This window comes from Strigops habroptila, chromosome 9, assembly GCF_004027225.2.
Source record: "Strigops habroptila isolate Jane chromosome 9, bStrHab1.2.pri, whole genome shotgun sequence".
NCBI classification, from domain to species: Eukaryota; Metazoa; Chordata; class Aves; order Psittaciformes; family Psittacidae; genus Strigops; species Strigops habroptila.
In genome coordinates this window covers 27,962,854-27,990,782 of record NC_044285.2, presented here as the reverse complement: position 1 = coordinate 27,990,782, position 27,929 = coordinate 27,962,854, and the positions used below count along the sequence as shown (strand labels likewise).

The 27,929-nt window shown below is 43.5% G+C and overlaps 1 protein-coding gene across 4 annotated transcripts in view; it reads left to right on the top strand.

Moving 5' to 3' along the window:
* EDA (ectodysplasin A) overlaps positions 1 to 27,929 on the top strand; it is a 70,347-nt gene that overhangs the window by 29,000 nt on the left and 13,418 nt on the right. For all 4 annotated transcript variants that reach the window (XM_030498325.1, XM_030498324.1, XM_030498323.1 and 1 more), the window contains exon 2: positions 12,634 to 12,739. In XM_030498325.1, coding sequence (XP_030354185.1) covers positions 12,634 to 12,739 — 106 coding nt within the window. The remainder of the gene's footprint in view (positions 1 to 12,633; positions 12,740 to 27,929) is intronic.

Sequence of the window (27,929 nt, the reverse complement as noted above, 5' to 3'; positions counted from 1 at the left end):
GGCAGCTCTGGCCTCACTGGAGGTGCCGGGGTGCACTGGAGGTGCTAGTGTCTGGTGCTGGGGTGCTGCTTCATTGTGCTTGGCAGATGGGTTTCATTGATCCCAGGGAGGAATCTTGGAGTGAGGGACCAGACAGCACTCTGAGCCTTGTCGAATATACAGCACTTTTATTTTTTGAAAGTAAAAATTCAGCCGCTGAGCTGTGGGTGAAGCTCAGGGGTGAGCTGGAGCAACCCTCTCAAGGAGCACAAATCTCGTGGACTGCTGCTACCAAAACACCATCATCTAAATGATGGTGTAATTCCAAAATAATCCATTTTGTAAGGCTGTTTTATGGGTAGTTTCTATTCTTTGCTACTTTCTGTTTATGGGGCTTTTCTTTTTTCGAGTCAGGACAATAAGATCTAGGACAAGAGGCTGGTTTTTCATGCTGGCTGTGGTCACTCTGCTGTCCATCTCAACTTTGCACTTCTCCAGTCTGCTAATAAAGCATCAAATTGTTCTCTCTGCATGAAAAGCTAGCGAAGGCCAAACCAAGTCTGACTGTGATTCAGACTAAGCATCTCCATCTCCTTTTGGGTGCTGGGTGTCAGATCATTACCGTTATTAAAAACACCAAAAGCATCTCTCACCTTGGGGACCTTAAGATCTCTGCATCAGGATTTCCAGCATCCTTGTCTCCATGTGGGATCCTCAGTCATTTGGGTTTTCTCATTGCAGTGTTACCCATTTCTACTGTCCTGGGTTTTACTTGTGGACTTTGTCAGGGTAAGCAGGTAATGCTCATAAATTGAAATTTGACTGCATAATGTGGTTTCTGGCTGCATTGAATTCATTCCCCATGGACTTGGGGACATATCCCATGTGGTGTTCTCCAGTGCAAATGATTGTTTAAAACATCCATCTGCTTTATCTGCTGTTGTGTTTACAATTGCCCTTTGTAGTTCCTGGCAGACTCTTGTCTCCTCTGCTTTTTGTTTATTTAAGGTTATGGTAAAATGTCCCTTCCATTCAGGGTGTGTGGGAACCTTGGGTCAGGGGAATAAAACATTATGACACCACAATCATCCCGAGAGCCTGGAGTGACCCAAGCAGTGGTGGTTCCAGCTGGTCGCCGATGCTGTTGGTCCTCAGGAATGGGATTTTGGCCAGATCCTGCTCTTGGCCTGCCTTGGGCTTTGCAGGCGGAGTAGCTGACTGCATCCATAACCAGTTCGTAGCAGATTCAGTGTGTACAAGGGGAAAAATAAAGGCTTTGGTACACTTAATTTGTAGCAAAACCTGGCCAGTGGAATAACTTTTGTTTGGGTATTGAATCAGTGTGATGTCTCTATTTGTCTGTCTAGGATGATTTAGAAAGCCAGTTTCAGCTTTAGAAAAAAATAAAAATACAACAAACAAACTCAAACCAAACTGTCTGAAGAATCCAGTGAGGATATATTTGATACTTTTTCCTGGCAAAAGTTAAACAGTTTCCATCCTTCTTCAGTTTCAAGCCTTCAGAAGGTTTACAGGTCCTTCTTTAGCACATGTTGCTGCGTGTCCTTGACCATGCTCGCATGCTGACGGTGCTGTAGGCTGGGCACACATGGGGCTGCACAGGCTTTGGAGTTTTACTCAGGTTTTGTGTCCCCATCACAGACCAAATATGACCTGGGGTGACATTTGGAGAAGTTGCAAAATTCTGTCTGTAAACAGTATTTATTTTTTTTCTGTCTTATACTAAGCCCCAAGCCATGTAGCTGTTCGTCTCGCCCAGAAAAGTAGCAAAATACTCCCTGGCTGCAGGAGTGGGTTGTTTTCCTAATTTTCCTTCACTACAGCAGTGTTCCCGTTAAGGGCGAGCATGCAGAGTGCCTGGATGAGACCCCCAGTACGTGTGCCACACCAAAGTGTGTGTTGGAGATCTGTGGGACTTGGTGGCAAATTCCTTGTCCTCTGCTGCTGGAGGTGTTGCCTGTTCCCAGTCATGTTGGGCAAAAGCTTCCGGGCAGCTCCAGGGTTCAGAGCTGGAGGTGCCTGATATGTGTGTATATAAATATATATATATATATATATATATATATCTGTCTTTGAAGCCTCACTGCCAGCAGGACATGGGTTGATACAGGAGGACTTGCCTCTTCCATATCTGGTACCCAGCAGTTTGCTGGGTAAAAAGAAGACAATGATAAAATGAATGATTGTAAAAAATATAGAGTGACAAGATTGGATTTTCCTAGGGAGGAGTCATCAGGGTCCACCTCAGAGGAGCAGGCCGGGAATACCTTCATGCGCTATGCATATGCTCACAATTGGATGTTAAACTTTAAGAATGGGAGTAAGCTGGTATTTCAGAAAGGCTTGAGAGCCAGCTTGCAATCTTACAAGCCAGCTTAGTCCTCATTTCAGGAATAGGGTGTGGACAAAACCGTTCGTGAATTTTTTTTCCCCAGCTCTTTTTAACCTTCAGAAAGCCACTTCATCTTTCAGTGCCTTGCTTTGTAGTGTCCATACAATGGGGAAAGCAGCTGCTGCAGTGGCACAAGCATTATCTACCAGCTTAAAATACTACTGAAATACTTTAACCTGTCTTGTCAAACCAGTAGGACTATACAAAAGCATTTTGCTTCTGTCAGAAAGCAAGAACCTGTAAGCGATCCACAAGCGAGCGCTTCTCCAGCACTGCTCTCGCACAAGAGCAAACAAAGCCTGACTTGAGGCAGCTGCACGGCAGCTGCACAGCAGCTGGCCTGGCTCACTGGATGGAAACATCTGGATGGTCTGACAACGTATGGACCCTCGCGGCATGAGATGCTGTGCTGACTGCTGCTGTGTGCAGCATCTTGCTGTTGCTGCTCTCGGCTGTTTGAAAGACATACTCTCTAGTTCATCACATCAAAGTCTCAAGCAGAAAGGCTTGGCTTGCACAAGACTCACACCTCTCCTTTCTTGTCTAGTGCTGCTGTGTCTGTTGCCTACAGCTGGGGACTGAGTGGTGTAACTGAGGTTCATTTGCCGAAAAGATAATGTAATTCCTTTGCTCAGCTTTGGAATGCACTTGCAGTACTGTGCCAGCTGCATCTTCAACTTCATGGACGGCTGCTCAGATGATCAGATGATGGGGTGGTTTGGTGTAGCTTTATTTCTATTAAAAGCAGTCCTGCTTCCATGGAGAGAGTAAATGGGGAATGTTTTTCTGATTATGAATCTGTCTGGTCCTTACAGCAGCAAGTGGAGCTGGGTTATTTGGCAGCCTCAAAGCTCAGTCTAGAATATGGCTGTGGATGTGTGCATTGCTTCAACTGTGTGAGATAGTGCCTTACGGAAAATTCAGACTCCTGAATTCCTCCCGGCACTTTTTTTGCTAGTTTCCATTTCTGTAGCGTATCCTCGTGTTTCTTGTTCAGACCAGCCAGGCACCATTAGCTCTTTCAAAGCTCATTTGTCTACTGTTCTACTGCATGTGAAATGGTGGTTCCTGGAATCCTGGGGCAGACCCAGCACTATTCACTTAGTCCCCACAGTGCTTTACCAGGCACTGCCGGCTGCCATCCCAAGCACAGCCTCTGCCTTTGCAGAGCTGTCAGAGTTCTTGTGTGCCACCCCTTGCTCCCTCAGCTGCCCATTTGGAGCAGAGCACATTTGGAAGGACGGGGAGATGGCACAGCCAGCAGACGAGACCAGGCTGCCATAGGCTTTACTTCTTGAAGGTGCCATCTGTGAAGTGATGGTGGCTTTTTTGCTTCCAACAAGTCCTGGTTTGCACAGCTTTCCTTGAGGGATATGGTGTTTTGCAAATCCCACAAGGAAGGCACATCTCTGGCACGCCCCAGCACCACGCCCTGGCTGTGCCTTGCGGTGACTTGTTTGCATTGCCATGCCCTGAAACAAAACGAGCACTTTCGGAGTTCTTAATCCCGTTTGTATGAGATCATAGTCTCTTTTGACTTTAATTGCAGTGGATCTGATTAATTAGGCAACAAAGCATAATTTATTTGAAGAGATTAATTTTATAGAATTAAACTGGCAGCTGCCATCTCTCACCACAGTATTGTGTGTTCCTGCAGGTCCGGGAATCGGCACTAAAGCCTTCGTGGTCTAAGTGGATGTCTTTCTAAAAGCAATTCAAGTCCAAGGTTGTGAACTGTCTGGTGCCGGCTTGGCAGGTCTGGACACAGCGCCGCTGCCTAACCCCTGCGATTAGGGATGCTCTGCTTGCACGATGGGAGTTGGCAACAAAAAGGGGGCAATTCATTTATTCTTGGGTTTCTGGCTTTTTCAGTAAGGGCTCAAGTATGGAAACTATTTTAAGCGCATTGGTAATACTTTAATTGAGATTATTTCCCAGTTGCCATAGTGGACTTTTTAATCCTTGTATTGGATGCATTGTGTCATGGATGTTACGTTTACAGTGGACTTGTTTTAATTTTAATGGTAATACTATTTGATTTGGACTACTTGATTCCCTCCTCCTGTTTCCTTTCCTTCCATTTTTGTCCTTCCAATAAAATGTCATAAAAATTAATCATAGCTGAAGGCCAATTTTAACATCCAGATTTAGAAAACAGGATTTTAAAACCCATGTGCTGAAAGGAGAAATGCACTCTAACAGGAAGTCTTTGTTTTGTTATGGAGCAAGAAAAAATGTTTTTAAAACTTTATCTGAACAGTTTCTAGCAAAAAGATTTCAAAATTACGAAGACTTTTGAAGATTTAAATAAAAGGGGAGGAGCGGATGTCTGATAGCAAGTGCAGAATTAAGTTCCTCAGTTCCAACATCTGACATACGTTCTCCTTTGACTTTCTACTGTAGGGATCATTTCAGTGAGTGAATCCAAACTCATTCTTTGCTGCAACTAGTTCCATCTCAAGCAATGGTGAACTTTGAAAGATAGAAGGACAAATACCAGAGAACCGAAAAATGTCCTAAATTGAGGTACTGCAGGCATATTCCCTATGGAAAGCTCCAGAGCAAGATTTGGTGTGTCTCTTCTGCTGGTTGGTCATCTCTTGGAAGAAGAAGTGGCTTTATCACCTTGAGCGTATGTCTGCTTTGGAGACAGGGTTCAAGAAAAAGATTAATTTGTTCAGAGAAGAAGCTGTTCTTCTCAGCTGTCTTGGATGTTGGGACTTCAGGGCTCCTGTTGTATAAGAAACATTTGAAAGCGATGCAAGTTGAAGGCATTGGGTAGAAGAGAAGCACACTGAATGGAGAGTCGCCCAATGGCATCTACTGGGAATGGTCTCTCTATCTCATTATGGTTCATGTTATAGCAGTTGTGGAAGCCAGATACAGAACATGCCAGGAATTCTTAGGTGTTTTCAAATGTGGTGAAAGGAAACCCTCTTATGGAGGCGACCCAACGGTGGTTGAAGGCGAGCCTTTGCAGGCTGGAGGGAACCCAGTTCTTCATTTCACAGGGTAGCGGAGGTGCTCCAAGTAGAGCAGCAGGACCCTAAAACTCTTTGCTGGAGCAGTGCCTGATTTAGGGAAATTTATTTTTAAGAGCCATTATGGCTTCAAGGAGGATTGTGCTGCTGACCTCATGCTGTCCTGGATGTACTGGAGAAGATCCAGGTCATGAGAAAGCACAAACAAAGGCACAGATGGAGAAATGGGCAAAAGGAGAAAATTACAGCTGATATCGAATCACTTAAGCTTACAGGGTTTCCCCCTAAAGCAAGTGTGCCCAGCACCTTTTAGAAGTGACAAATACTTTGATAATATAGATGCTAAAATACAAAAAGAATTGTTGTTGGTATGGAGAAGAAACCATGACCTCCATATGGAGGGGGACATAGCCCAGCTGGCTGAAAATGGGACTGAAAAAGACTGTGAAGGCTAATCAAAATGTGAAAACCTGGGAATTCATACTAATAGACAGCAGATCTCTGGTGCTGGTTCACAGCTAAATTTGATTTCCTTGAGAGACAAAAGGAACTGATTTAAGTTCCTTACCTTGTGCTGACATTGATACTTCTCAGTGTTTTAACTAGTGTGTTCCCAGGGAAGCGCCCAGCTCCTGCAGGTCTGCTGTGCCCCGACAGGGAAGCCAGCAGCAGGAATCTCTTACTCTTGCTACCATTAAAAAATTTACTACAGGTGTCTTCATATATGGTGTTAAACTTGGCTTTGACCTTGTTCTGCCTCACATCTGGGCTGTGTTTTTAGCTTTCTCTTTCCATGCCAACAGGTGTAATACATTGGAAACCTCAGCCCCTGCTCCGCGCTGTGCATAGCTGAGGTTGTGTCTGCCTGAGGTGCCGGCAGCGTTGCGCCTCCATCTACTGTCCCCATGGGAGGCATCAGCTTGCCTCCAGACTAAGGCGGCTCCACAGAAGTGTGTCTCAAGACAAGCATTTGGGCAAAGAGCCTTGTAGAACAAATCACATTCTTTTCAGGCTTGAGATGCTGCTGGCTTGGTATCAGATTTAGCTATCTAGGTGCTCCTGCAAAGTCAGTTATAGTTGTGATGTACATGTAACCCAGGGATTTGAACTGTTAAGAGAGTGACCTGCTCTTGATTTTGAGGGTCTTTTTTAGGGGAGGACGGAAAAAAGCTTTTGTTTCAAAGGTAGGCTCGTTTCTGGGAAATGCTGTGGCATTTGGTGGGTTAGTTTGAGCTCGTTGTTTTACTACTGAAGTTGAAATGAAATTTTAAAATATTTAATCTGTTCCGGTTTCCCTTTATGGGGACAGGTTATTGATTTTGGCAGCAAAAGCTTGGTAGCTGTAACTGTAAGCTAAAAGATGACTGGTGTCATAAACCTAGGAGTACTACTTAAAGCTCTGTAACATACAAAAAGGAGGAAGGAAAAGGAAAGTTTCTGGGAAGGGTTTGGTTTTGAAGGGAAGTTTAAGAGCTGTGATATACCCTTCAGTGGCAATTAATTCGCTATCTTAGTTTCTTTGTAATCAGGCTTGAACTGATAACTGGCAGTCAGATTTAATGTTCTGTGCTGAAAAATACAGTGGCTTTCCTGGGTAATGAAATTAAAATACCAATAAAAACTTAGGAAAATATGCTCCCTCCTCTTTTATTGTTCTCTAATGATTTTCTGTTACCGCAGTGCCTAGAAGACCCAGGAGCATGACTCACTGTCCTTCTGAAAACTGGGATTGCGCAGTCCTCTTTGGAAAGGCTTTTCAATCCAAGGACAGAAAAGCTCAGCAGATTGAAAGCATCTCAAACCCACTTTGTAAAGGCGGTGGTGACAGTATCTGGTGCAGTGCCACTGGTCCATGGCACTAAATTGTCCACCTCCATGCATGTGATCAAGGTCATTTCTGTTTTCTAAGGGTCAAGTACTTGCTTGGCTCCTTGGTAGTCACTTGTTATGAAGCTCTTCGTGACTATTGGGATTGGGAGCTGTTACAGCTCCCACCCGGAGGAATAGTTCAGTCCCTCCTGCCACCCAATCTTCCCGCCTGGCTTTGGATAAGCATTACTGGTGCTTTTTATTCTCTAGGTTATATAATTGTTTTGCCTGATAGCTTTGGGTGGAAAAAGCTTTTAAAGATCGCTGCTGGGTCTAAAAGTCCTCAGTGAGGATCCTTGTGTGCAGATCAGAATGAGGGGGAGTTGTGGTGGGTTTCATATCAACTCAAAGCTGATGGTTTGTGCCCCTGGGACCTTGGGCTCCAGGGTGAATAGCTGGCAAGAGAAGGGATGTGGCTGGCGTTGGGATGAGAGGAAGGATGACCGGGAGCGATGTGAGAGATGAAGCAGTAGGGGTGAGAGAAGAGTTAGAGGCAGTTGTGAAGGAGAGGACCATTCTTGAGCTTTCACAGAGGAAAATAGACAAGCTGGTGGAGGGGTTCGCAGAGGATGGTGTGTAACCTCCAGAGCCCTGGTCGGGGTGCATGCAGTCAAGCTGGGCTGAAACCACCAGATCTGGGGGAGGAAGATGGGTTATGAGAATTCCAGTTTAGAGAAAGTATAATCCCTACTCTCTCCATTGCTATCTCTGACCAAGTTCTGGCTCATGTTATATATTATGTTACAAGAGCTTTGCATTCAGGGCTGTGGCTTGTCTTGCAGACAAGACATCGTGTATAAGTTTTTGGCATGTTGAAATGGGAATTGTTTACTCTTTCTTCTTGTATTTTTATGAGGACAAGTAATGATGACAAAAACAAGACTTAAAATATGTTGAATGGGGTTTGAGTTTTTTTTCCCAATGAAGCAAAGCTACTCCCTGAGCTTCTTTCTAGTCTGTTTGAAAATAAATAATATCTACTTAATTTTTCTTTTGCACCACGTGTTACCAGAGGCAAATTTCTGATGGAGGACAATGGGGGCGATATTCAAGTAGCTGCTGCTGTCAACCGCAACCTCCGATGGCTGAACTTCAGAGCACCAGAAAAACAACAGTATTGCTTGCAAAGAATGCTTCTACAGAGCTTAGGCTTGTTATTAGTCTTCTCACACTGATGATCTCCAAAATTGCAAATGATGAGGGAATTTGACTTTAACAATACCATTAAACAATAATGAAAGAGGATGATTTCATGCCTTTTTTTCTCTGGTGCTTTAAGACGCTGTGCTGTAGGAGAGTGTGGGGTTTATTGATTAGATCTAAAGCTGGCTGGTCTAAGCTTTCTCATGATTAATTGGAAGCCAACTTTGTAATAGTTGCATGCAGGGAATTATTTGGGGGTTTTGTTAGTCATAAATATGTTCTGAAAGACTTTGAAAGAATGTACTTCTCACTGAAAAGGGCTCGTGCACCTGAATGCTTGCATGCTTTTCCCAATTCTGCTGCTCATCGGGAAGAAGACACTAGTTCTTCCAACCAACTTGGCTCTGCCTAAGGAAAAAAAAAAAAGCCTTTTGTGCATAATTGCATTGGTTGGATTGTATTTTTCCACTTCGCTCATTTTCAAGCTGTTTGACCGTTGGAAATACATTCCTTTGGTGCCCAGTGGACCTTCAATCCTATAAAGTGTTTCTGAGGGATGTGCGTTAAGGCATTTGCAGAGGGATGCAATTAAATACACAAGCCTTAATGGTTATTTCAGCATCCCAGCATTGTTTTTCTTACTGCGCATGGTTTGTATATCCAGCCATAACTGTCTCATACGTTTGGGTTTCACAGGCTCCTTCCTATTTTATGGTACCTTTAAAAAAATAATCATCATATGCATACGGACACACATCTCTATTCTTACTTGTCTAGAGCGTGGAACATCCATCCTTACAAACCAGATGAGTTTCTGAAGTGCTGCTTTCAGCCACCTGTGTCGTAATGCTGCACTAGTGTCCAGCCAGCAGCATGTCATGGAAGGTTATTTCTCCTTTCGCATCTGTGTGGCTGCATTGTATTTTGCTAGATGGGTGGCAAACATCTGTTCATTCTGCTCTGCCAATCCTCTTCCTTGTTGAGGACAACAAATAACAGCTCCCTCCATCCGAGGTAGACTTCCTTGAACCCCTCTATATTGGCACCATGGTTTAAATGCTGTTACTTGGCACAGAGTGCTATGGAAGTAGTCCCTACGACAAATTACTCTCATTTTGCTCACACCAGTTATGTCTGTTACCAAGCGTGGAGTACTGATGTGTAACTTCTTCAGCAAAGCTTGGTTTCAAGGGGCTTCGTCCCAATGCAGTGTGTGCACATTGTCAGCATGGTCACAATTGCTGTCACAAGCTATTTTTATTGTAGTCTTTTCTAAGTAAAAGGTATGTTTCAATCATTCACCCTCACTGTCACTTCTCTTTCTGACTTGGTTTAATTAGAATGCCAAAGTTTAATAGGTAGATGCTTTTAGCCAATATTTAGTATTTTTTTCTGAGTGATAAGAACAAAACCTGGGTGAGAACAGAGTTGACAGAGTTGGGGTTGTTGAGCCTTGAGAAGAAGAGGATCCAGGGAAACCTTAGAGCAGCCTTTCAATATGTAAAGGGGCTTATAAGAAAGATTAAGAGGGACTTTACCACAGCCTGTGGTGACAGGACGAGGGGCAAGAGTTTTAAACTATGAGAAAGTAGGTTAGACTGGATGTAAGGAAGAAGCCTTTTATGATGAGAGTGATGAGGCACTGGCACAGGTTGCCCAGAGAGGCTGTGGCCCATCCCTGGAGGTGGAGGAGGAGGAAGGTCTGGCTGGGTGATGTGCTTTGGTAGCTGTAATTTGAGTTTGTGTTTTATTCACCTTTTTTTTTAATCTAAAGTTTCACATTACTATTAGTGCTGACCAAAGCATGCTTAGAGCCCCATAACATGAGATTTGTGAATAGAAAGGTTATTTTATCCAGGAAAATAAACACATTGTGTCAATCTCCTGTACTTCCCCTTCTGAGACTAAAATTAAATGGTTTTGTTCAGATTGTGAACAGCTTTCAAGTCTCTTAAGAAATTTTCATTGTTTTACTGAAAATGACAAAACCCATCAATCAAATGAGAAATCAGGGTGTTTCATCCATTCCAAATCCTTATGTTTTTCCAGGCGAAACTCTTCTCTGGATTCTTCCAAGCTCACTAGTAGCTTTGTTTCTTTACAGCATGAAAGGGAGGATAGCATGTGAAGATCCAGCTTCTACCTGGCAGGAAAATAAATCAGTATTTATCACTAATCTCTGTGTAGATGCCCAGATGTGGAGAACGAGGTGGCATGGGCTGAGCTTAAAATTATGCTGCAGCTTTTTTGTTGGGTTAAAATTGTCTTTGTAATAGCAGGGAAAGGAAACCTGTTTGTTTTGACACAGTGAGGGTTGTGCCATTACAAAATCTTCTCAGGATGAAAAATGTCGGGTTTGGCCTTAGCACTGGGAGCAGCTCGTGTGCCACTTGGCCACAGGCAGCAGGGTGGTTTGGGGTGGGAAGCTGCACTTCTTCACAGGCTGATTCCCCACCGCTTCATTTTCAGGGCTTTTGTTTAATCATCTTTTGTAAAGCTCAAATAAGAAAGCCAAGTAATAACAGCATTCAAAAGCAGCGCTGATGGTTTCATTGAAGTTTTAACCTGAATGATAATGCAGTTTGTTCCTCAGTTCTACAGTGTTTCAACTTGATTTAAAGGAGTGGTTTAAAAAAGCTCTTTTACTTTTTGCTCATCCCTTGCCCTGCTCGGTTGTGTAGGGGAAAGTACTGGCAGTGCCTGCAGAAGCATCCTGCCCCGGTGCTCTGTGTCTGGGTCAGTGTGGTGGGATGTGGGAGGTTAGGGAAGATGGGCAATGGGGAGCTGTGCCCCGTTCTCTCTGTTTACTAAGACTCGTTGCAACTCAGCCTTCGGCTCTCCATCTGACTCTGTGTTGGGTCCTTCCTTAGGTAGGTAAGTGCTGGCTTTGGTCTCCCAACTCTCATTCGTAAGATTGCATTGGGTCTTGGAGTAAAGCAAGATGCAAATGTAAAATCCAGCTGCTCCTTTGGAAGCAGGAATGGGATGCTCTTTGCCTGGAAGAAGAGTGTGTGCATGGGAAAGAAGTCGGGAATAGGTGTTTGTGTGTGGAGCAGAGAGGTAGAAGAGGGGAGGTGAGAGCCCCAGGGTATGTCAAAAGCAAAGAGACTTTAGAGATTATTATTTTTAATAGGAAGTTTTATGGCCTGTAGCTTAAGGAGCTACTCTTAACTAGCAATTTGTGGAAGGAGTTTATTCTCTGCTATTTCAAAGATGCTTTTGATGCCACAGGTTTTGTTCTTGGAACAATAATGCGCTTGATAACCTTTGGTGCTGCTTTTTTGAAGCCTCTTTGTTCTTGTCTTAAGCTATATTTATCTTGTCTGTGTGTTTATGGTTTAAATAACTGTGATGGGGTTTCCTCAGTGTAAAGAAAACCCTGTCCTGGTCAGAGCAGCCCTGGTTGTTGGTGGGTGCGGTAACACGCAGAACAAGGTGTTTGGCCCCTAATTAATCTGTTGTGAAATTGCTAATTTTAGGAAGTGGAAATAGCTGGGGAAAATGCTGCTGGTGATGAGCTGCTGCACCCTGGGGTAGCTGGAAGGACTGGTGAAGTTTCTAAACTGAAATCCCAGTTTCTGGGTAGGGGTGTTTATTTAGTAACTGTCAAAGAGTTTTTAATGCAGCAACTATTTTTTCACAAATAAGAGGTCGCTACATAAAATTTTTCCCTCTTGGCAAAAATCATGTTATAAAGATGCACTCGCTCTAGGTTTAAAGTGTTAATTTGTGTGGTATACGGAATTGGATTTAAAGGTCCCTGAAGACCTGTGAATCTCAGTAGCTAATAAGGCTTGCAGAAGAGAGCTTGAGAGAGGAAAAACTTACTGGCAGTGAGTAATACTGGTGAAAGAGCTCCAGGATTGAGCAAGTTTTGCAGAGAATAATTAGAAATGATTGCATCGGCATGTGGGGTGTTTGATTATATCCAGCTATAGATCTCTCCTGACTCTGCCTGTGTCCCTGTCGTGCAGCTCCTGTGCCTCGGGGGGATGCTTCTCCCTGCTGAAACCCTTCAGGTTGAGTTTTCCGAAGTCTTAGATTGTTTCCAAGGGGACACAGCTCCCTGTGGTTTCCCTTGGGATGAGCTGAGTATCTGTGAGCAGCCGTCTCGCGTCTCCCATGGCTCTCCTGCTCAGCTCAGCAGAGCTATCCCTGGTGGAAAGGATTTGGTGTTCAAACGCTGATCTGTCTACTCAGCTAAGCCATCCTCGCCAGAGATGCTTAAACTTGTCTTTCTTCTTCCAGCTGGCCTGGCTGAACTTCTTTCACCCTGAAGAAAAGCTGCACGTTGGAGAAGAAGGTAGACGTGTCCGTCGGAATAAAAGGAGTAAAGGCAGCGAAGGGCCAGACGGTGAGTCCTGCTTCGTTCCTCCCTGCTGCGCTTCGCGTCTTTGCACAGATGAGCAGAAGACTGACACTTTTTTCAGTTGATGGTTCTGATCATGGTACAAAATTGTGTATATGGGGGGAAAAAAGATGGCATCTGTGGCTTTTAATAGTTTCTATCTGATTTTGATTGCCTTTCCACATGAGGAATGCCAGTAGCTCTGATTTCTGCAACTCCAGGTCTTGTGATTTTGTGCAAACTAATGCCGCTTAGTTATTTTGTCCTTGACTCTTCTTCTCTAATGGTGAGACTCCATGTTCATTTATAGCTATGATTTGTACTTGTATACATATATTTGTTGTTCTGTACGCCTGTGCCTGCTTAAAATCATCAAGTAGCTATTTGTAGTCCAACAAACAGCTGTGAACATCTGCAATACAAAATGGTAACTGCTCTAACAGGGTTTTGCAGTGCAGTGGAGCCTCAGGTGGGTTCAAAGCCCACGTGAAGGGAAGTCAAAGTTGTACAAAGCTTGTATGAAAAGAGCAGAAAGGTACCAAAAAATCAAGATTATTTGTCTGTGATTTGATAAATATAAAAACAAGGATGTGTGATACTGACTTCACCTTCAGTCCCTTCCCCGAGCTTGAATCCTGACTGATTTCAGTATGAGGAATGTTCTTTCCAGTGCTGTCTTTTCATGACTGTCCAGCTACACTGCAGCATGAGGACTGCTGCCCGTGTCAAGCTCCTGGAAGAGCTCCAGCACTATCCCTACTGCAGAAAAGCACAGGTCCGTTTTTATACAGAAAAGAGAAGAGGACCAAATGCCAGGGAGAGTAGGGAAAGAAATACTGGATTACTGGTCTGTGCATGGGTTAGTGCCTGCTAAGCCCAAGTCCTCCCTGCATTATAAACCTCTCAGCTATTGTTCATTTTCCACTCCAGCTCCCTGGCTTCATGAGTTTCCCATCTCCCCTGAAGCCTTCGCAGTTTCACTGTGGAAGAGTATTTCCCTGTGGCTCTGCTCCAAGAAAGAGCTTCATGAAAGTCCCTGGATTCCTCCTTCCCAAAATGCTGACAAGTATGATGCATTTGGTACAGACTTCCAGAGTCATTCCAGCTCAGTGTGGTCCATCATCTTTAGAGCTGGTGTCACTCTGATGCTCAGATGGCTCAGGCTGGATCCAAGTCCTTTTGCACTGACTCCTTGAAATCTATTCCAGTGTTTTTGCAAGTTGCTTGTGTAAGTAGCAAGTTTCCACTGTATGTGAGTGGCGTAAATGGAGTGCTGCAGGCAGATGTTAGGAGGAATTAGATGAGCCTGTTAGGCTGCCTAAGGGCTGCCTTCCTATTGCCAGATGTACAGGGAATCGCTGCATGGCGAGAAATAGATGCTGAAAATCGGTGGACTAATGAGGGCTTTTCTCATCATCCTTGTGCCCAGGTGAAAACATGTCATACTTATAACTTGCAGCCCTTTCCCAGATTTCCTTTATGTTCCCTGAATGCGTCAGAGTTGAGTCCCTCCAGAAATGTCGCACACTTACACTGGTGTTATATGGCTTTTTGTAAATTAGGGGGTTTGACCCCATAGTGTGATGGAGATGGGGGGAAATGGCTGGAGTGATAGGTCATTGTCCTAGTGGTGTAGGCAAGGCAGGTTATGTTGGAAAGCAGTTACTTTGCATTTGGCCATCTCAGCTTTATTAGGTAGAGCAGTATTTAACAAGTGTAAGATCTCAGGGCAGGGATTGACCTTATAATAACCATAAAACCAGTAAATAGACAGAATAGCGTTCTTGTGTAGATTGTTTGTTTTAGACCTACATGAAGGAATCTTACTTTTTAGAGAAGGGGAATGAATCATTAAAAACATAAATAAAATCATGTCACAGTACTGATAACACCGTTTTCTTCATGAGTTTTGCAAAAGGAAAGTCGATCGAATCTTTGATCTCCGAAGAGCCTCCAGAAGATAAAAGTGGCTGAACTATAAATTTCCAGAAGGAAGGAGATGTGCTTTCCACTTGAGGCCTCACTAATATTTGTCTGGAATTAATTTTATGAACTTTCAAGTCCTTTCACACATGCAGTGAAAGACCAAAGTGATCCAAGTGTGGAAGCCGTGGTTGGAGGGAAGCTGCTCAGTCCCCTTTCCACGGCTGTTTGAGTCCTGCTCTGGTACCAACAACGGGATGGCTTTGATGATTTCTAAACATCAAAGATAATACAGTCCCTTTCCTAAAAGTTTTCTTTCAAGTCTTTTGCTGTGAAAAAGGTGGGTTTGAGATGAGTCAGAGCTGGTCCCATGGGGTCAGGGGAAGGTGATGGATGTGGCTCCATGCTCTAGCACAGGGATAGTACATGGGAGGCCACGAGCAGCAAAGCTGCTCCCTGCTGAAAAACCCGAAGAAATATTGTGTGAATAGTGCAAAGCCCTCAGTTGGATCCTGCCACCTCCAAACATGACTCTAGTATTTCAAGGGCTGCTCCTTTGAGGACTCCGGCTTCAGTCCTGCTTGTCATTTTTATGATCGTGTTTGCTTAATTTTTGTTCATGTCCCTCCACACACAGTCCCCTGCATCCAATTAAGCAAGCCAAGGTCATGTCCTGGGACGAGGTGCCTGCCTGGCTCCCCTCTCCGCTCGCTGTCTGTCCAGTCATGCTCTGGCATGGGTCACCCTGCCAGAGACAGACGGGATTAATGGGAGGCTGATGCCCATCCCAGTCCTGAGGAGCACAGATCATCTTTCAAGCCAGCTTCCTGTCCGTGCCTCCAAAACCAACATTTGCACAGCTTTAAAATCACCACTATTTTTTTTTGACTTCTCAAGACCCAGGATTATCCCTTTTACAGCTCCATTTTATGGTGTTCTTTCCACTCTCTGTTACCAACTCCACCTGTCAATTTGCTTTAGTTCACTAAAATTTGACGCTGTCCAATGTCGTTCTTTTATTTTTCTCTTTTTTCCCTTCTTGGTGTATTTATGCTGCTGTGGAACCACTGTTGCTCCCAGATTAACAAATCATTCTGGAGCTGGTAATTAGCAACAATTGTGCTAAAAGGAACCATCAAGAATGTTAAATTAGTCCACTTTTAAATAAACTGTGTATGAAATGTTAGATGTCTATTCCCAGAGCACCAGTAAAAATGCTGCTGGCTCTTTGCTAACAAAGCCAAAATATGGGAGTAGCATGGTTGTAACTACAGAGACAATTCCGTGCTCTTGAGGTTATAAATAATGACAGAGCATTTATAAAGCAGATGTCAATTGGAGTCTTAAAAAAACATTGTTTAAAAAAAAAAAAAATAAATTCTTTTTCTCCTACTTTCATCTCTGTTCCCAGTTAGATCCCTGCCGTGCTGCTTTCCTGGTTTGTTTGGTTTTTGCTTTTTGGTTTGGTTTTTTTTTTTTTCCCTTCCTAGATTTTTTCATATTGAGCTTGGTGAGAAACATAAGTGATTGTTATCCATTCTTTGATTTGGAGCATGGCAGCTGGGAAGAGGCTGAGCAGATGGCTGTCCTTAAGCTGACAACAATTTGGTTCCTACTACTTTGGCAGTCCTTACTGCCAAGGAAAGTCCTTGATGAGAACTCACGGGTTTCAGCACTGCAAATTGCTTTTGTTGAAATGAAAATTAAATTCTAGGAGAGCAGAAGCTCGTCTCAATCCCTGCTTCTACCTGGAGCTTGGGAAGTGATGTGCCAGTTACGTGGGTTCAGTGTTTCACCCTGTTAATATTTGCTAGGTGGTTTTAGGATGGTTTAGCAGGTAGCTGATGCTAGAGCCTGGCTGGGGGTGCCTGGCTCCCTTCATCCCCAGGCAGCTCCCGGTCCTGCAGGTGCCATGTCTCGGCTGTCCCCCCTTCCCTGGCAGCACTGACCATGCAATAATCACAATAGAGACTTTTCCTGCTGGCTTCCTCTCCTTTGCCAAGGGCAGGTTTGTCCCTCTGCCTCCAGAACAGTGCCTTTGTGTCGGCCCCGTGCAATTCCCCAAAGCCCAGGCATTCCCAGAAACACAGATCCATGAAGGGCGATAGAGCCTTATTGTGCTCTGAAACCACGGTAGTGAGCATTCAGTAAATACAGAACATTACCTGGATACTGGAACGCAGGAGATGGTCACAAAAGAAAGGCTCACCACAAAGTGCTTGAAAAATTCTGTTTTCCCCCAGAATTTCTGTGTGATTTCCCCCAAAATGGGAGAAGGGGAAATTAAGATGGTGTTTGAATCGTCATGGACAATCTCCATCACTTCCTTATGGCATTGCTCTCAGTACTTGTTATTACGAGGGTAAAATTAGGACTACAGCTCATTTACAGATCCTTACCTGCACGTTATACCTATGCTTATGATAATAAGGCAGGTATCTGTATAAAGTCTTACACCTCAGGTGCTTTTCATCAGGAAGATACAGTGATAAATATATAGGTAAGTTATTTCAGATAATGGTCTTGTGTCTGTGCTTATTTCTAACGAATGTTTCTGCAGGTCCAGAGAAGCTTAGAACTGGCTAAAAACCCAGAATGATGTCCTGGTTTCAGCTGTTACAGCAGTGAAACATTAATACCACATCATTTCTGGAAACAAGAGAAAGTGAAGGTCAAGATGATATTAAAAGGGGTCTTCTTGCTCTCAGTATATCTTTTAAGAGAATACATTTTTAGACAGCTGAAACTTTTTTGGTGTATCCTTGGTTCGAGCTACTCTCAAGTAATTTTTTAATACTGAAATTACTTTGAGGTCAAGTTCGCTGCAGTGTCCATTAACAATCTTTGCTGAAGACTGTTTTGGGAAACTACAGTCAGCTTGCTGACATAATTTGAGGGAAGCTCCACATAGCCCAAGCTCTTTGGGAAAGCAGAGATGCTAACATCTGGGCCTGAGCCAATATGCTAGTTCAGCTCAAAGATGTTGGAGTCACTTTTTGTGCCTAGAAAGTGTGTGATGCTGAAAGCCTGAGTGGTGAGGCTCATTCCTGCAGTCTGCACTGGGGGTGATATTTCCATGAGGATGTGCTGCATCAGCCAGCAAGAAGTGAAAATTGATGGAGTCCAAAATTCTTCATTGAACTCTGGTATGTTGCTGTCCTAGTTGGATGTTAAATATTAAAAGCAATTAACTTGCTGGGAGAGGGAGAAGCCTAATTGTGTGGTGGCCATAATGAGAAATTGTTCCAGGTTGCAGTGTTCACAGTGTAACGGTCAATGTGTCCCAATCTATTCACAACCTCCATTTGCCTCCTGTCTTCTTCACCAGCCCTTCCAGTTGTGATCTGGCTTGTTCCAAAAGAAGGCCTGCTTTGTTGTTATTAATATTTATAAAGCTGTGATGAGGCGCTGTTGATTTGTTCCATCTGTAGAGCTGCTTTGCTGTGTGCTTGTGCTTCCCTGGTACCTGGTTCAGATAAGGTAGTGGGATGACTGCTGGAAGATTTTGAGATGCCAAGGATATTCAGAAGGCTTGGGAAGGAATTCTCTGGTTGGAATCTCACCTCGGTTGCATTGTTACCTGCTTGCACTGATTCCATTTTTCGGTGTATTTCAGAGTTGTCCTGATGGATCTTCAGTGTGTAGCCTATGGTGTGTGCTTCAGCAAGCTTTGCTGAAACTGGAACTTCTAAGCCTTTTTTTTACAGCTGCATGTTAAGCAGGGACCAACATTATTAGAAGTGACTGGTGATTCCATATGAATTCCACTTCTGAAAATCGGGGCTTTTCATAATGCCTCAGGTCAAACACTGAAGTTCAGGAATCTCAGTTTATTCTGTTACAAAACATGGCCAGGACTAATGAGAGGAGAACAGATGTTCCAGCCAGGCTGGAATGTGATTGCATCTGAGCTATATGTGCATCTGAACTGCGGATGCCATGCACCAAGCATTGTAAATGCTGAACTCAACTAGTAGCTGGTGATTTTCCTTCCCACAGTATGAGAGGCTCTATTGTCTGTCTTGCTGAAGTATTTGCAGCTGAGCTTTGATTTCTGTGAATAAACTGGCTCTCTGGCCACATCCACAGAGTATTTTGCAGGCAGACACAAGTTTGCTTAGCACATGCTCCAAGCCCATCTGGTAGCGGATCAGCTCTAGCACAAAAGCTGAGGAACTAGTGTTGAGCTGGCTCATGTGCACCTTTCCGAATGGCCAGGTCCAGGCTCAGGGTGCTGCTGCAGTGACTGCACCTTCTGCAGATCTCTGGCTGAATAAGCTTTATTCTTCTGTCTGTGAGAGCCAGGGTGGGATTGAATAGCCAAACCCTGAGCTTCTGTGCTCGTGATGGGAATTGTGAAGTTGTCTTCAGTTGTGGCCTCTCTGGGCACTCATTAAAAGTATATTCTGTTATAGCAGATCAGATACCTTAGCCATAAGAAAAGTTCTGCCACACAAAGGCGTAGAACACTGTGGCATTGCGAAGCTCTTTGGGGAAAAAGTTGTGAATGAGGCATGGTGGTTGCATGTTTTCATTAGGGCTTTGTTGGCCATGATGTATAGCAACATTGTTGGGTTTATAACTTATCTCGTTAACATGAGCAGGGTTTGGTGAAGTCCATTAATCTGCTTGAAATCCTATGAATGGATAAACTCAAGAGTTGGCTGAGCCAGGGAACACTTCAGTGTGTCATGACTGCTGAAAGGATTTGACTTTGGCTTCCCAAAGAGTGGTGGGGTCACTCTTGCGTCTCCTTCAGGCCCCTTTTCAGATTCATACAAATACATGTGCATGCACATGTGCACAGATATATCTTTGGATATAGATCCCATGCTATTCCATGTAATTAAACCGTCACTTTACAGACAGCCGTTCAACACTACAGAGGTTTTCAATCCAATTAGGCAGAATTACATACAGGAGGAAGAAAAAAAGTGAAGTTCTGCAGGGATGAGATAGTCGAAGAGATTTCCTCCCACTTGCCCTTGATTCCTTATGGATAGCAGTGGTGGGGAAGAATGTATTTAAAACATCCAGCGGGTAATTTAAGAGAGCCGTTCGTACACTTGGTTAAAACCTTGCTGCACCACCACTTGGGAATCATTTCTACTGGAATTCATGACATATGTTAGTTGTTTATCTTAGTGGGATATGACTTAAAATGTCAGAATGTTTTGTGTTAAGCAACAACTGAATAAAACAAACAAAATAAAAACACAGCTGTAATACTACGCTTTAAATCGTTGAATTCAAATATGTGGTATTGATAAAGTAAGCTATAGGGTGCAGTGGTGTATAGAAAATAAGCCTTGTGAGCCCAGCCACCAAGCCAAAAAAAGCCTTCAGATACTTGAATTAGTAATAGTAATGTTGTTTGTCAGCTCTGCGGTAAAGATCCAGCATTTGGAATGCAACCTAAATGCCTGAAGGAAAACAAAAGGCACATCATATTCTTCTTTCATAGCCAGTGAGAGTGTGGAAAATGAAATATGATGGCCACAGGTTCTGGTGTGAGCCCCAGGAACTTGGCTGGGACTGATTATGTGAGAGCGGAGCTAAGAAGGGCAGAGATTTTTGTTTGATTGGGGTTTGTGTTTTGGAGAAGGCAGTGCAATAGTATTTTGCCAGCAACAGTGGCTCTGTAGTTAATTGGGAGCAGGATTTTGTCTTTGTTCATGAACACATTTGCTCTGTGGTATGCTTGCACCTACTCAGTGGAGACAAGATATTTTTTTTTTAAAGCCTTTGTAGGGCTACCTGTCCACCAATCCCAAAGTGGACCTGGATGGGATTGAGGAGATAAATCAACTTGGTTGTTCTTTATGTAGTATAAAGTGATGGAAATTTCTGTGTCAGTGAGCAAGGGTACCTCTTCCTTACTTGAGAAAGCAGTGAGCAGTGATTTTCAGCAGAGCTCTGGCTGTTGGAGAAGCAGAGCTGAGGCTGGGGAGTAACATAGGGTGGAGGGGACCCTGGGAGGTGACTAGACCCAGCCCTCTCCCCCAAAGCAGGACCAACAGAGGTGATGACAGCAGAGGTGACAGACTTCTAAAGGACAGTTGCTGTTCCAGCCTGGTTCTTCTACAACCCCGCACCTATGTTGTTCCTCATGCAAAAAGCCTGTAGGAGATATGCAGGGCTGGTGGGTCTCTACCTGCTCCAGCACGGGTCTCTTCAAACAGCAGCTGATGACCTGTGAGTCACAGCATCCTTTTTAAGGTGGAAAAGCCTGGTGAATGCAGAGCCATTACATTTATCCTAGTCCTTCCCTCCTTTCCAGCTGTGGCAGGGTGGTGGTTGCTCAGCAGGGCATCTTTACCTGGATCAGTGAAACAGTGGTGAGTGATGCTGTCTTAGGTCTGTCTCTTTTGCTCACACTTCAGTTCTGATAATCTCCACCTGCAGTAACTAAAGATTGTTTTCCCTTTAATATGATTAAAGATTGGTATAAAGTACATCACAACCTACTGTTGCTGTTAGCCATTATCTCTGCATATTTGCATTTAACTGTCCTCCCATTCCTTATGAGCTTGGCCAAGTTATTCCCTGTTGTGAAGAGTCCTGTTTTTTAATTGTCAAACCAGCCAAAAAACCTCTCCAAGTGTTGGCACGAGAAAAAAAATTTGGAAACAACAACAAAAAAAACCCCAAACCTGTTACATGACGAGATCTTACATCATCTGAAGCTGTCTGAGGAAGAGAGAGATTGTGGCTCTCTGCCATCTAGTGTCACTCCAGGGACTCAAGAGATGGGGTAGGGGTGAGCTGTGACTTCTCTTCTTTTGTTTTCAGACCAATAAGCTTGAACTGAGGTCTGGAGTATGGGATCAGAGGAATAGGGAGGGAGCAAGCTACTGATCCATGGAGTAGCAACTGATCCTAGAGCAGCAACTGATCATCTGGATGACACATGGATGTAGGCTCGTCCTTTGACACATTGCTCAGAGAAGAGCAATGAGGCAGCAGAAGGCCACTCTCATACCTAACTCACCACAAGAGAAATGATTCTCAGCCTTTGGTATTGATGCACAAGCTCTTCTCAGACCTTCTGGCCAAGCCGTGTCGTGCCCCACAAGTGTTGGGGTAGACCTCAATGTGGGATACGTCCCCTGGAGACACATGGAGACATGTGAAAAGTCCATAAAAGAGATGAAGAATAGTCTCAAAAAGTGGGCGTAGCCAAGGGAGTGCCTCAAAAGAGTCCAAGATGAGCTGCAAACTCTTCTTGATCTCTTGGGCTAGAGGAGACTGGCTTTGAGCAGTTTAATTCAGCACAGGGGTGGGGTATCAGAAGCATCAGCTGTAAACTGGCTCCAAGCCAGTCTTGGGGACTTAAGAGCCTATAACTCCAGAATATGACTGGCTAGAATACGAAGGCTACCACTAAACAAAGACTTCTGAAATTTAGGGCTTGTGTTTCTACTGTTCAGAGTTTAAGTGCAGTGAAGGTAGAGCAGCAGGTTGGGATTGTCCTGCAGGCATGACTCTTGTATTGCTGTAGAAAGAAGATGCTGTTAGATGAAGGACGAGGAGGGAACACTATTTTATGGGATGTCATCATGGAGCATCTCAATTTAAGATGTAACCAGAAAAAGGCAATTAAGGGTGACTGTGTTCACACATGAATTTTCAATTTTAAAACAAAATTGAAACAAAAGGAGAGAGAAAAGCAACAGTGGTGGTTGAGGAAAAAGGGAATGGCCCCAGGCTTTGCCTTACAGCCTCATATATAAAGCAGCACTGTTTCATTCTTCCACTGCTTTGGACAATGAGCATCCCATTCTGTGATGTAACGTAGTCATTATATTCAGATTTATTGACTTTAGGGGACATCACATTCCTTCTGTCTGTAAACATGTACAGCATCGTTCCTCCACGCTTAGCAGAAGACCTCCCTTCTTCATTCCACCCCCCCAAAAAAACCCACACTGGCAAGGCAGGCCAGAAGTTTTGAGTAGCACACAATGTGTTTTACTTCTGGGATATTTTGCTAGATCTATATTTTACCATTCTTTCTAAATATTCTGGAGAAATAAGACCAAAGCTGCTCTTCAAGATCTGTTGCCTTTTTCTCTGGAATTGGTGGAAAAGCACTTTCTTTTTCAGGGAAGGGAAAAAATATCTTGTTTTAGTGTTTGTATCGCTGACTGATATTTCAGTAGGGTCCAAGAAGCTTTCATCTGGATAGACCAAATTTCCTGAAAATGTTGAAAACATATTGGTTCCAAACTTCCCCCAAACCCACATGTTCTAGATTAAGCATGTGTTTGGGAGCTAACATCCTTCTTTCCCCAACTCCACCATGGTCTGGCATTAATAACACCGCATTTAAATATTTGAAAAGCCTTACATATCTCATACCGTGTGAATGAAGCAAATATCATTACACCAGTTTGTAAGTGCAGCAAACGAGTTTTGGAGGTTTGATTGAAATGGAGGGGTTTGATCTTATTCATTGGAACAAATTACATCAAAGAAGGTGATAGATTCTTCATCACTTGAAATCTCACTTAACACTTGGCTTTTCTTTCCTTCCACCCCTTCCACCTTTAGTATTGGTCAAATAGAGATAGAGGGATTGATGGGAAGCTTAATGGGTGGACTTTAATACTCGATCATCATAATGGTTCCTTCTGGTCTTAACATCTGTGGAAGTTGACAGGACTGGTTAATTCCCAGGCATGGTTCAGGAATGGTAATGTTTTATTAGCTGCTTTGCCCTTCTTTTTCTTAGGAAGCCCCAAGTTGCAGAGTTCTTCCTTCCTGGAGAGGTGGAAACTTTGGCATTTGGTGATCAGAGCTTCCTATGAGAGGTGGCGACACCCTGTGTTGATGGGTTGAATGATTAGCAGGACCTGACTTCTGTAATACTCATCTGCTCTACTACACAGCCTGGTTGTTGTGCTCGGCTTCTGTTTCTTTTTTATTAATAATGGTACCTCAGCTGATGTCCAGGAACTTATTTCAGATTCAGTTAGCTATCTATTCTCCAGAAGTTACTGATGGATTTGGGCGGTATTCAGAGCTTTGTCTGAGATTTAGCAAGTGGTCTCTTTGTTAAACCAGATGGTTAGCAGGGTTTGGAAAAATACTTTACACAAATTTCCATAGCTGTTGAGTACAGTGATCATTAAACCTAATATTCTTCTTCCAACTACAGCTAGAAGCTCATATTTCAAAGAAAAAGCTGCTTTTTTTATTGCACAAAGCTTTGACAACATAGTTTTGAAAATATATGTATTAGATAAGTCATACAGAGCTCCCCATTTCTGTTTTCATCTTCAAAATTAGATGTTCATCTTGAAAGTAGCTGTGGACTTAACGATTTCAGGTCACCTCATGCTTATTTTATGAGTAAGTGAGAAGTGATGTGGCTTTTCTGGAAGACACTAATACCTCATTAATCACCAAGATTTTGTCTCTGATTCTGTTTGTAACATGGGATGAGGGTAACTTCTGAGTACCTCCATCTTCTCATCTCTCAGGAGCAGAATGGTAATGGTAATACGGAGATGGCTCAGTTGTATTACCTGGTCTTACATATTCCCCAAACCAGAATCGTGTTTAGGTAAGAAGATTGATGACATACCATAGTAACCTAGTGCTAGGAAAATAGAAAAGGGATGCTTAATAATTCTATGGGCAACCAGTTATTGTTGAAAATGGACATGGTGGTTGCTGCAGTGTACCTTTCCAAAACTGGTTGAACTCCTTGAGATGTCTTTGTTCTGTATTGAATGTGGATGCTGCTGGAATACAGTGACAGCCCTTGACTTTGTTCTCCTCTTGGCAACTGAGAATTTGAGAAAGTTCAGCAGCCTTCTTAGGTACTTGTCCTTTGTTTGACTGATTTCTAAAATGGTCAACCTTCTATTGGTTTTATATAAGGTAAGCATAATTACAAAGATCTGTTCCTGTCAATAAAACCAGTTTCAACAGTTTTGCAGGAATGCAAACTATTTCTTGTTAATCCAGACACATAACTAATGAGTGAAAGCATGGGGGTTTTAATATAATATTTATATCAGCATATGTTGTATAGCAGTTTTTGATATTTTTGTATTTAGAATAAATCATAGCAGCGAGTAGCATGCAGAAAGAAAAATCATGGGGAGGGGGGCAAGTAAACTCTATTAATCTTTTTAAGAGAAAACATGTCATATGTAATATCTTCGAGTTGCATCACCATCTGTTGGGTTTTTTTATGAAGCCCTTGGAAATGATCCAGCAGATGCTAGGGCTGCTGGAGCTGGGGGCTAGAACCTGCTCCCTGAAGCACAGTTAAATGTCTTCTGCTGCTTGCTGGGCCACAACTGCGGTTTTACGCAACAAAAACTCATCTATTGCAAACATCCTCTTCAGCTCAAGTGAGACGCTTGCATCCAAACTGGCTCATTGCTAAAACCCATGGCCATAGTGCTTCTGCTGGAAGTTACCTGGCATTGCTTGGAGCTCCTTTCCCAATGGTGCTCTCATCCTCTTCCTAGCACTGATGGTCAATCAGGTGAGCTCTTCTTGACCTTCCCAGAAGCCCTCCTGTGAAATTGTAGATACATCTTTCTGTATGTAGATGATCAGGACTGACTGAATTATTCCCAGTATTTTCACCCCTACCTACTAAGAGTCATTAATATTGCCCCATGCCTGCCAGAGGTATTTCCACTGATCCGTTTTAGGGTTGTATTTCTGCCTTTCCTGCAACTCAGCACCTGCAGACATTGTCCTCTGCAGCTCCATCTGAGGAGCTCCACGATCCAGCAGAAAAGTTTATTATTCCCTATGTATATATAATTTATAGGACTATGAATTTTGTATGACCGAATCTCATTCCCTGCTTATTATCCTTCAAAGCCATTCAGCCTCTCCTCTCTGATATCCCAGTCCTCTGCTGTATTAACAGTTCTTGTCAACTTTCCTTCCTCTGCAAAGCAGAGTTAAAATGAAGGGTTGAATAGAGCTGACAGCTTCTTCAAGGAGGGATTAGAGCATAAGCATAAATTTAATCTGAGCATCGCAGCAGGCAACGTTGATCAGTGGAGAAATACTCAGGTCAAACCAGTTTCCTTCTACAAGAAGATGGCAGGTCGTGTGGGCTCTGGACCAGCAGTAGGTATCCTGCAACTTGTTTTTCTGTAAGGCTTTTGATACTGCAAAGGAACATGGTGCATAAGTCTATGATCTGCATCTTGGAGTGGGAAAAAACATGTATTCTCATAGAACTTCTTTGGTATCAAGTCATCTAATGGCCTCCGTGAAACTGCACTAAATAATCCTGGATCTTGTAGAAGGCTTTGAGACTGGGAGCTTCTCCGCAGGAATGGGATGGCAAGGTGGGATCAACAGTGTAGAAGGTGTAGGAAAGACTTACTCTTGATTAACTTGTAGGTATTTAACCTGCTCCACCAATTAACAGATAACCAATGGGTCAGTTGTGTTCAACCACTGCAGCGCTTAACAAGCTTTATTGCTTAAATATTCGGGGGTGGCGTCAGAAAAGCATGGCAGAAAAGATTTTTGTTTGTTTTCTCCTCTGCACACAGGTGTTGCAACAACATATATCAAGTAAAGTTTTCAAGCCTTATGCCTCAGCACGTTTTGTACTGAGGGGAATATAGAGCTGATATTTTGGTGGCACTCTGCTTCTCAAACTCAGTAAGAGAGTTTGTTACCATTTTAGACTAAATTGAGAAAGCTGATGAGTTTACCGTTTGGAGCAAAAATGAGGAAAATTCAGTCTTCTGGTGTATCAGATGAACCTTATGGCTCCCTGCTACAATTAAATTATCCACTCCCCTCCTATTGGGAGACGAACAGATGCAAACCCCAGAGACTCAGAAGCTCCAAAGGCTAATAATACTGTGTTTTTTTCATGTCAGAAGTATTTTTGTGTTTGTTGAAAGATTCACTTGCACAGCCGTAACATCTCTCTCTGCCGTGCCTGGAACAGATGCGTGTGTTGTAATATAGACTGTGAACATTGACATCGCATGTGGTTCTCATTCCTCCCATTCATCTTTGAAGCTAATTGGTTCCATCCATTTCAAATGTGTTTGGCTCGCCACAGCTATTTGTACTTTCACTCTGGTTATAGCGCTAATGGTGTGATATATATAACATGAAATAAACTCTCGTGACTCCAAGGTCTGAAGAAACACATACACAGCACTTGCATTTTGCTTGCTGGGTTGGGCTTTTTTAAATTACATCCCCCAGACAGTTTTTTTTCTCTTCACTGAGAACGTTATCAACTAGCTGGTGCCTAAGATGAGGGCCAGGAGACGCCTGGGGTGATTGTGGCTCATTCGGCAACACAGAAGCTCGGAAAATGCAAAAAGAGGAGCCTGGTAGTGTTTGCCAAATATGAAAGGGTTTGCAACTCATCTGCTGGTGCTGGACGTGCTGGCTGGCTTTGGTATTGCTCCTTAGCAAGATGCTGGGACTGGCATTGTTATAAACTTGTGAGTTGTCCTGTCTGTATGTTTTAATACTGTGAAGATACGGATTAGTAAAAGAAAAAAGTAAATTAACAGAAATAATAAGTTAGATAATACCATCTAATGCAAGATGTCTCCAGTAACGTCCTTGTAGGTAAGCTTAGGAAGCATGGGTTAGAATGCATGGTGAGGTGGATCAAAAACTGGCTGAATGACAGAGTTCAGAGATCAGGTTGTGATCAGCAGAGCAGAATCCAGTTGACTACTGCCTGTAGTCAGTGGTGTTCCCCAGGGATCAATACTGGGTCTGGTCTTATTCAACGTATCAGTGACCTGGATGAAGGGCTAGAGTGTTTCCTCAGCAAGTTTGCTGATGATGCGAAGGAGGGGGTGGTGGCTGATACACCTGAAGCTGGGCTGCCATTCAGCAGGACCTTGACAGGCTGGAAAATTGGGCAGAGAGAAACCTAATGAGGTTCAATAAGGGCAAGTATAGGGTACTGCCCCTGAGAAGGAAGAACCCCAAGTATCAGCACAGGTTGGGGACTGACCTACTAGAGAGAAGTTCAGCTGAGAAGGACCTGGGAGTATTGATGGATGATAAGTTGAGCATGAGCCAGCAGTGTCCTCTTGCAGCCAGGAGGGACAAAAGTATCCTGGGGTGCATCGGGAGGAGCGTGGCCAGCAGTCAAGGGAGGTGATCGTCCTCCTCTACTCGACCCTGGTGAGGCCACATCTAGAGTACCTATGTCCTGTTCTGGGCTCTTCTGTACAAGAAAGACAAGGAGCAACTGGAGAGGGTCCAGCAGAGGCCACAAGGATCATAGGGGGTCTGGAGC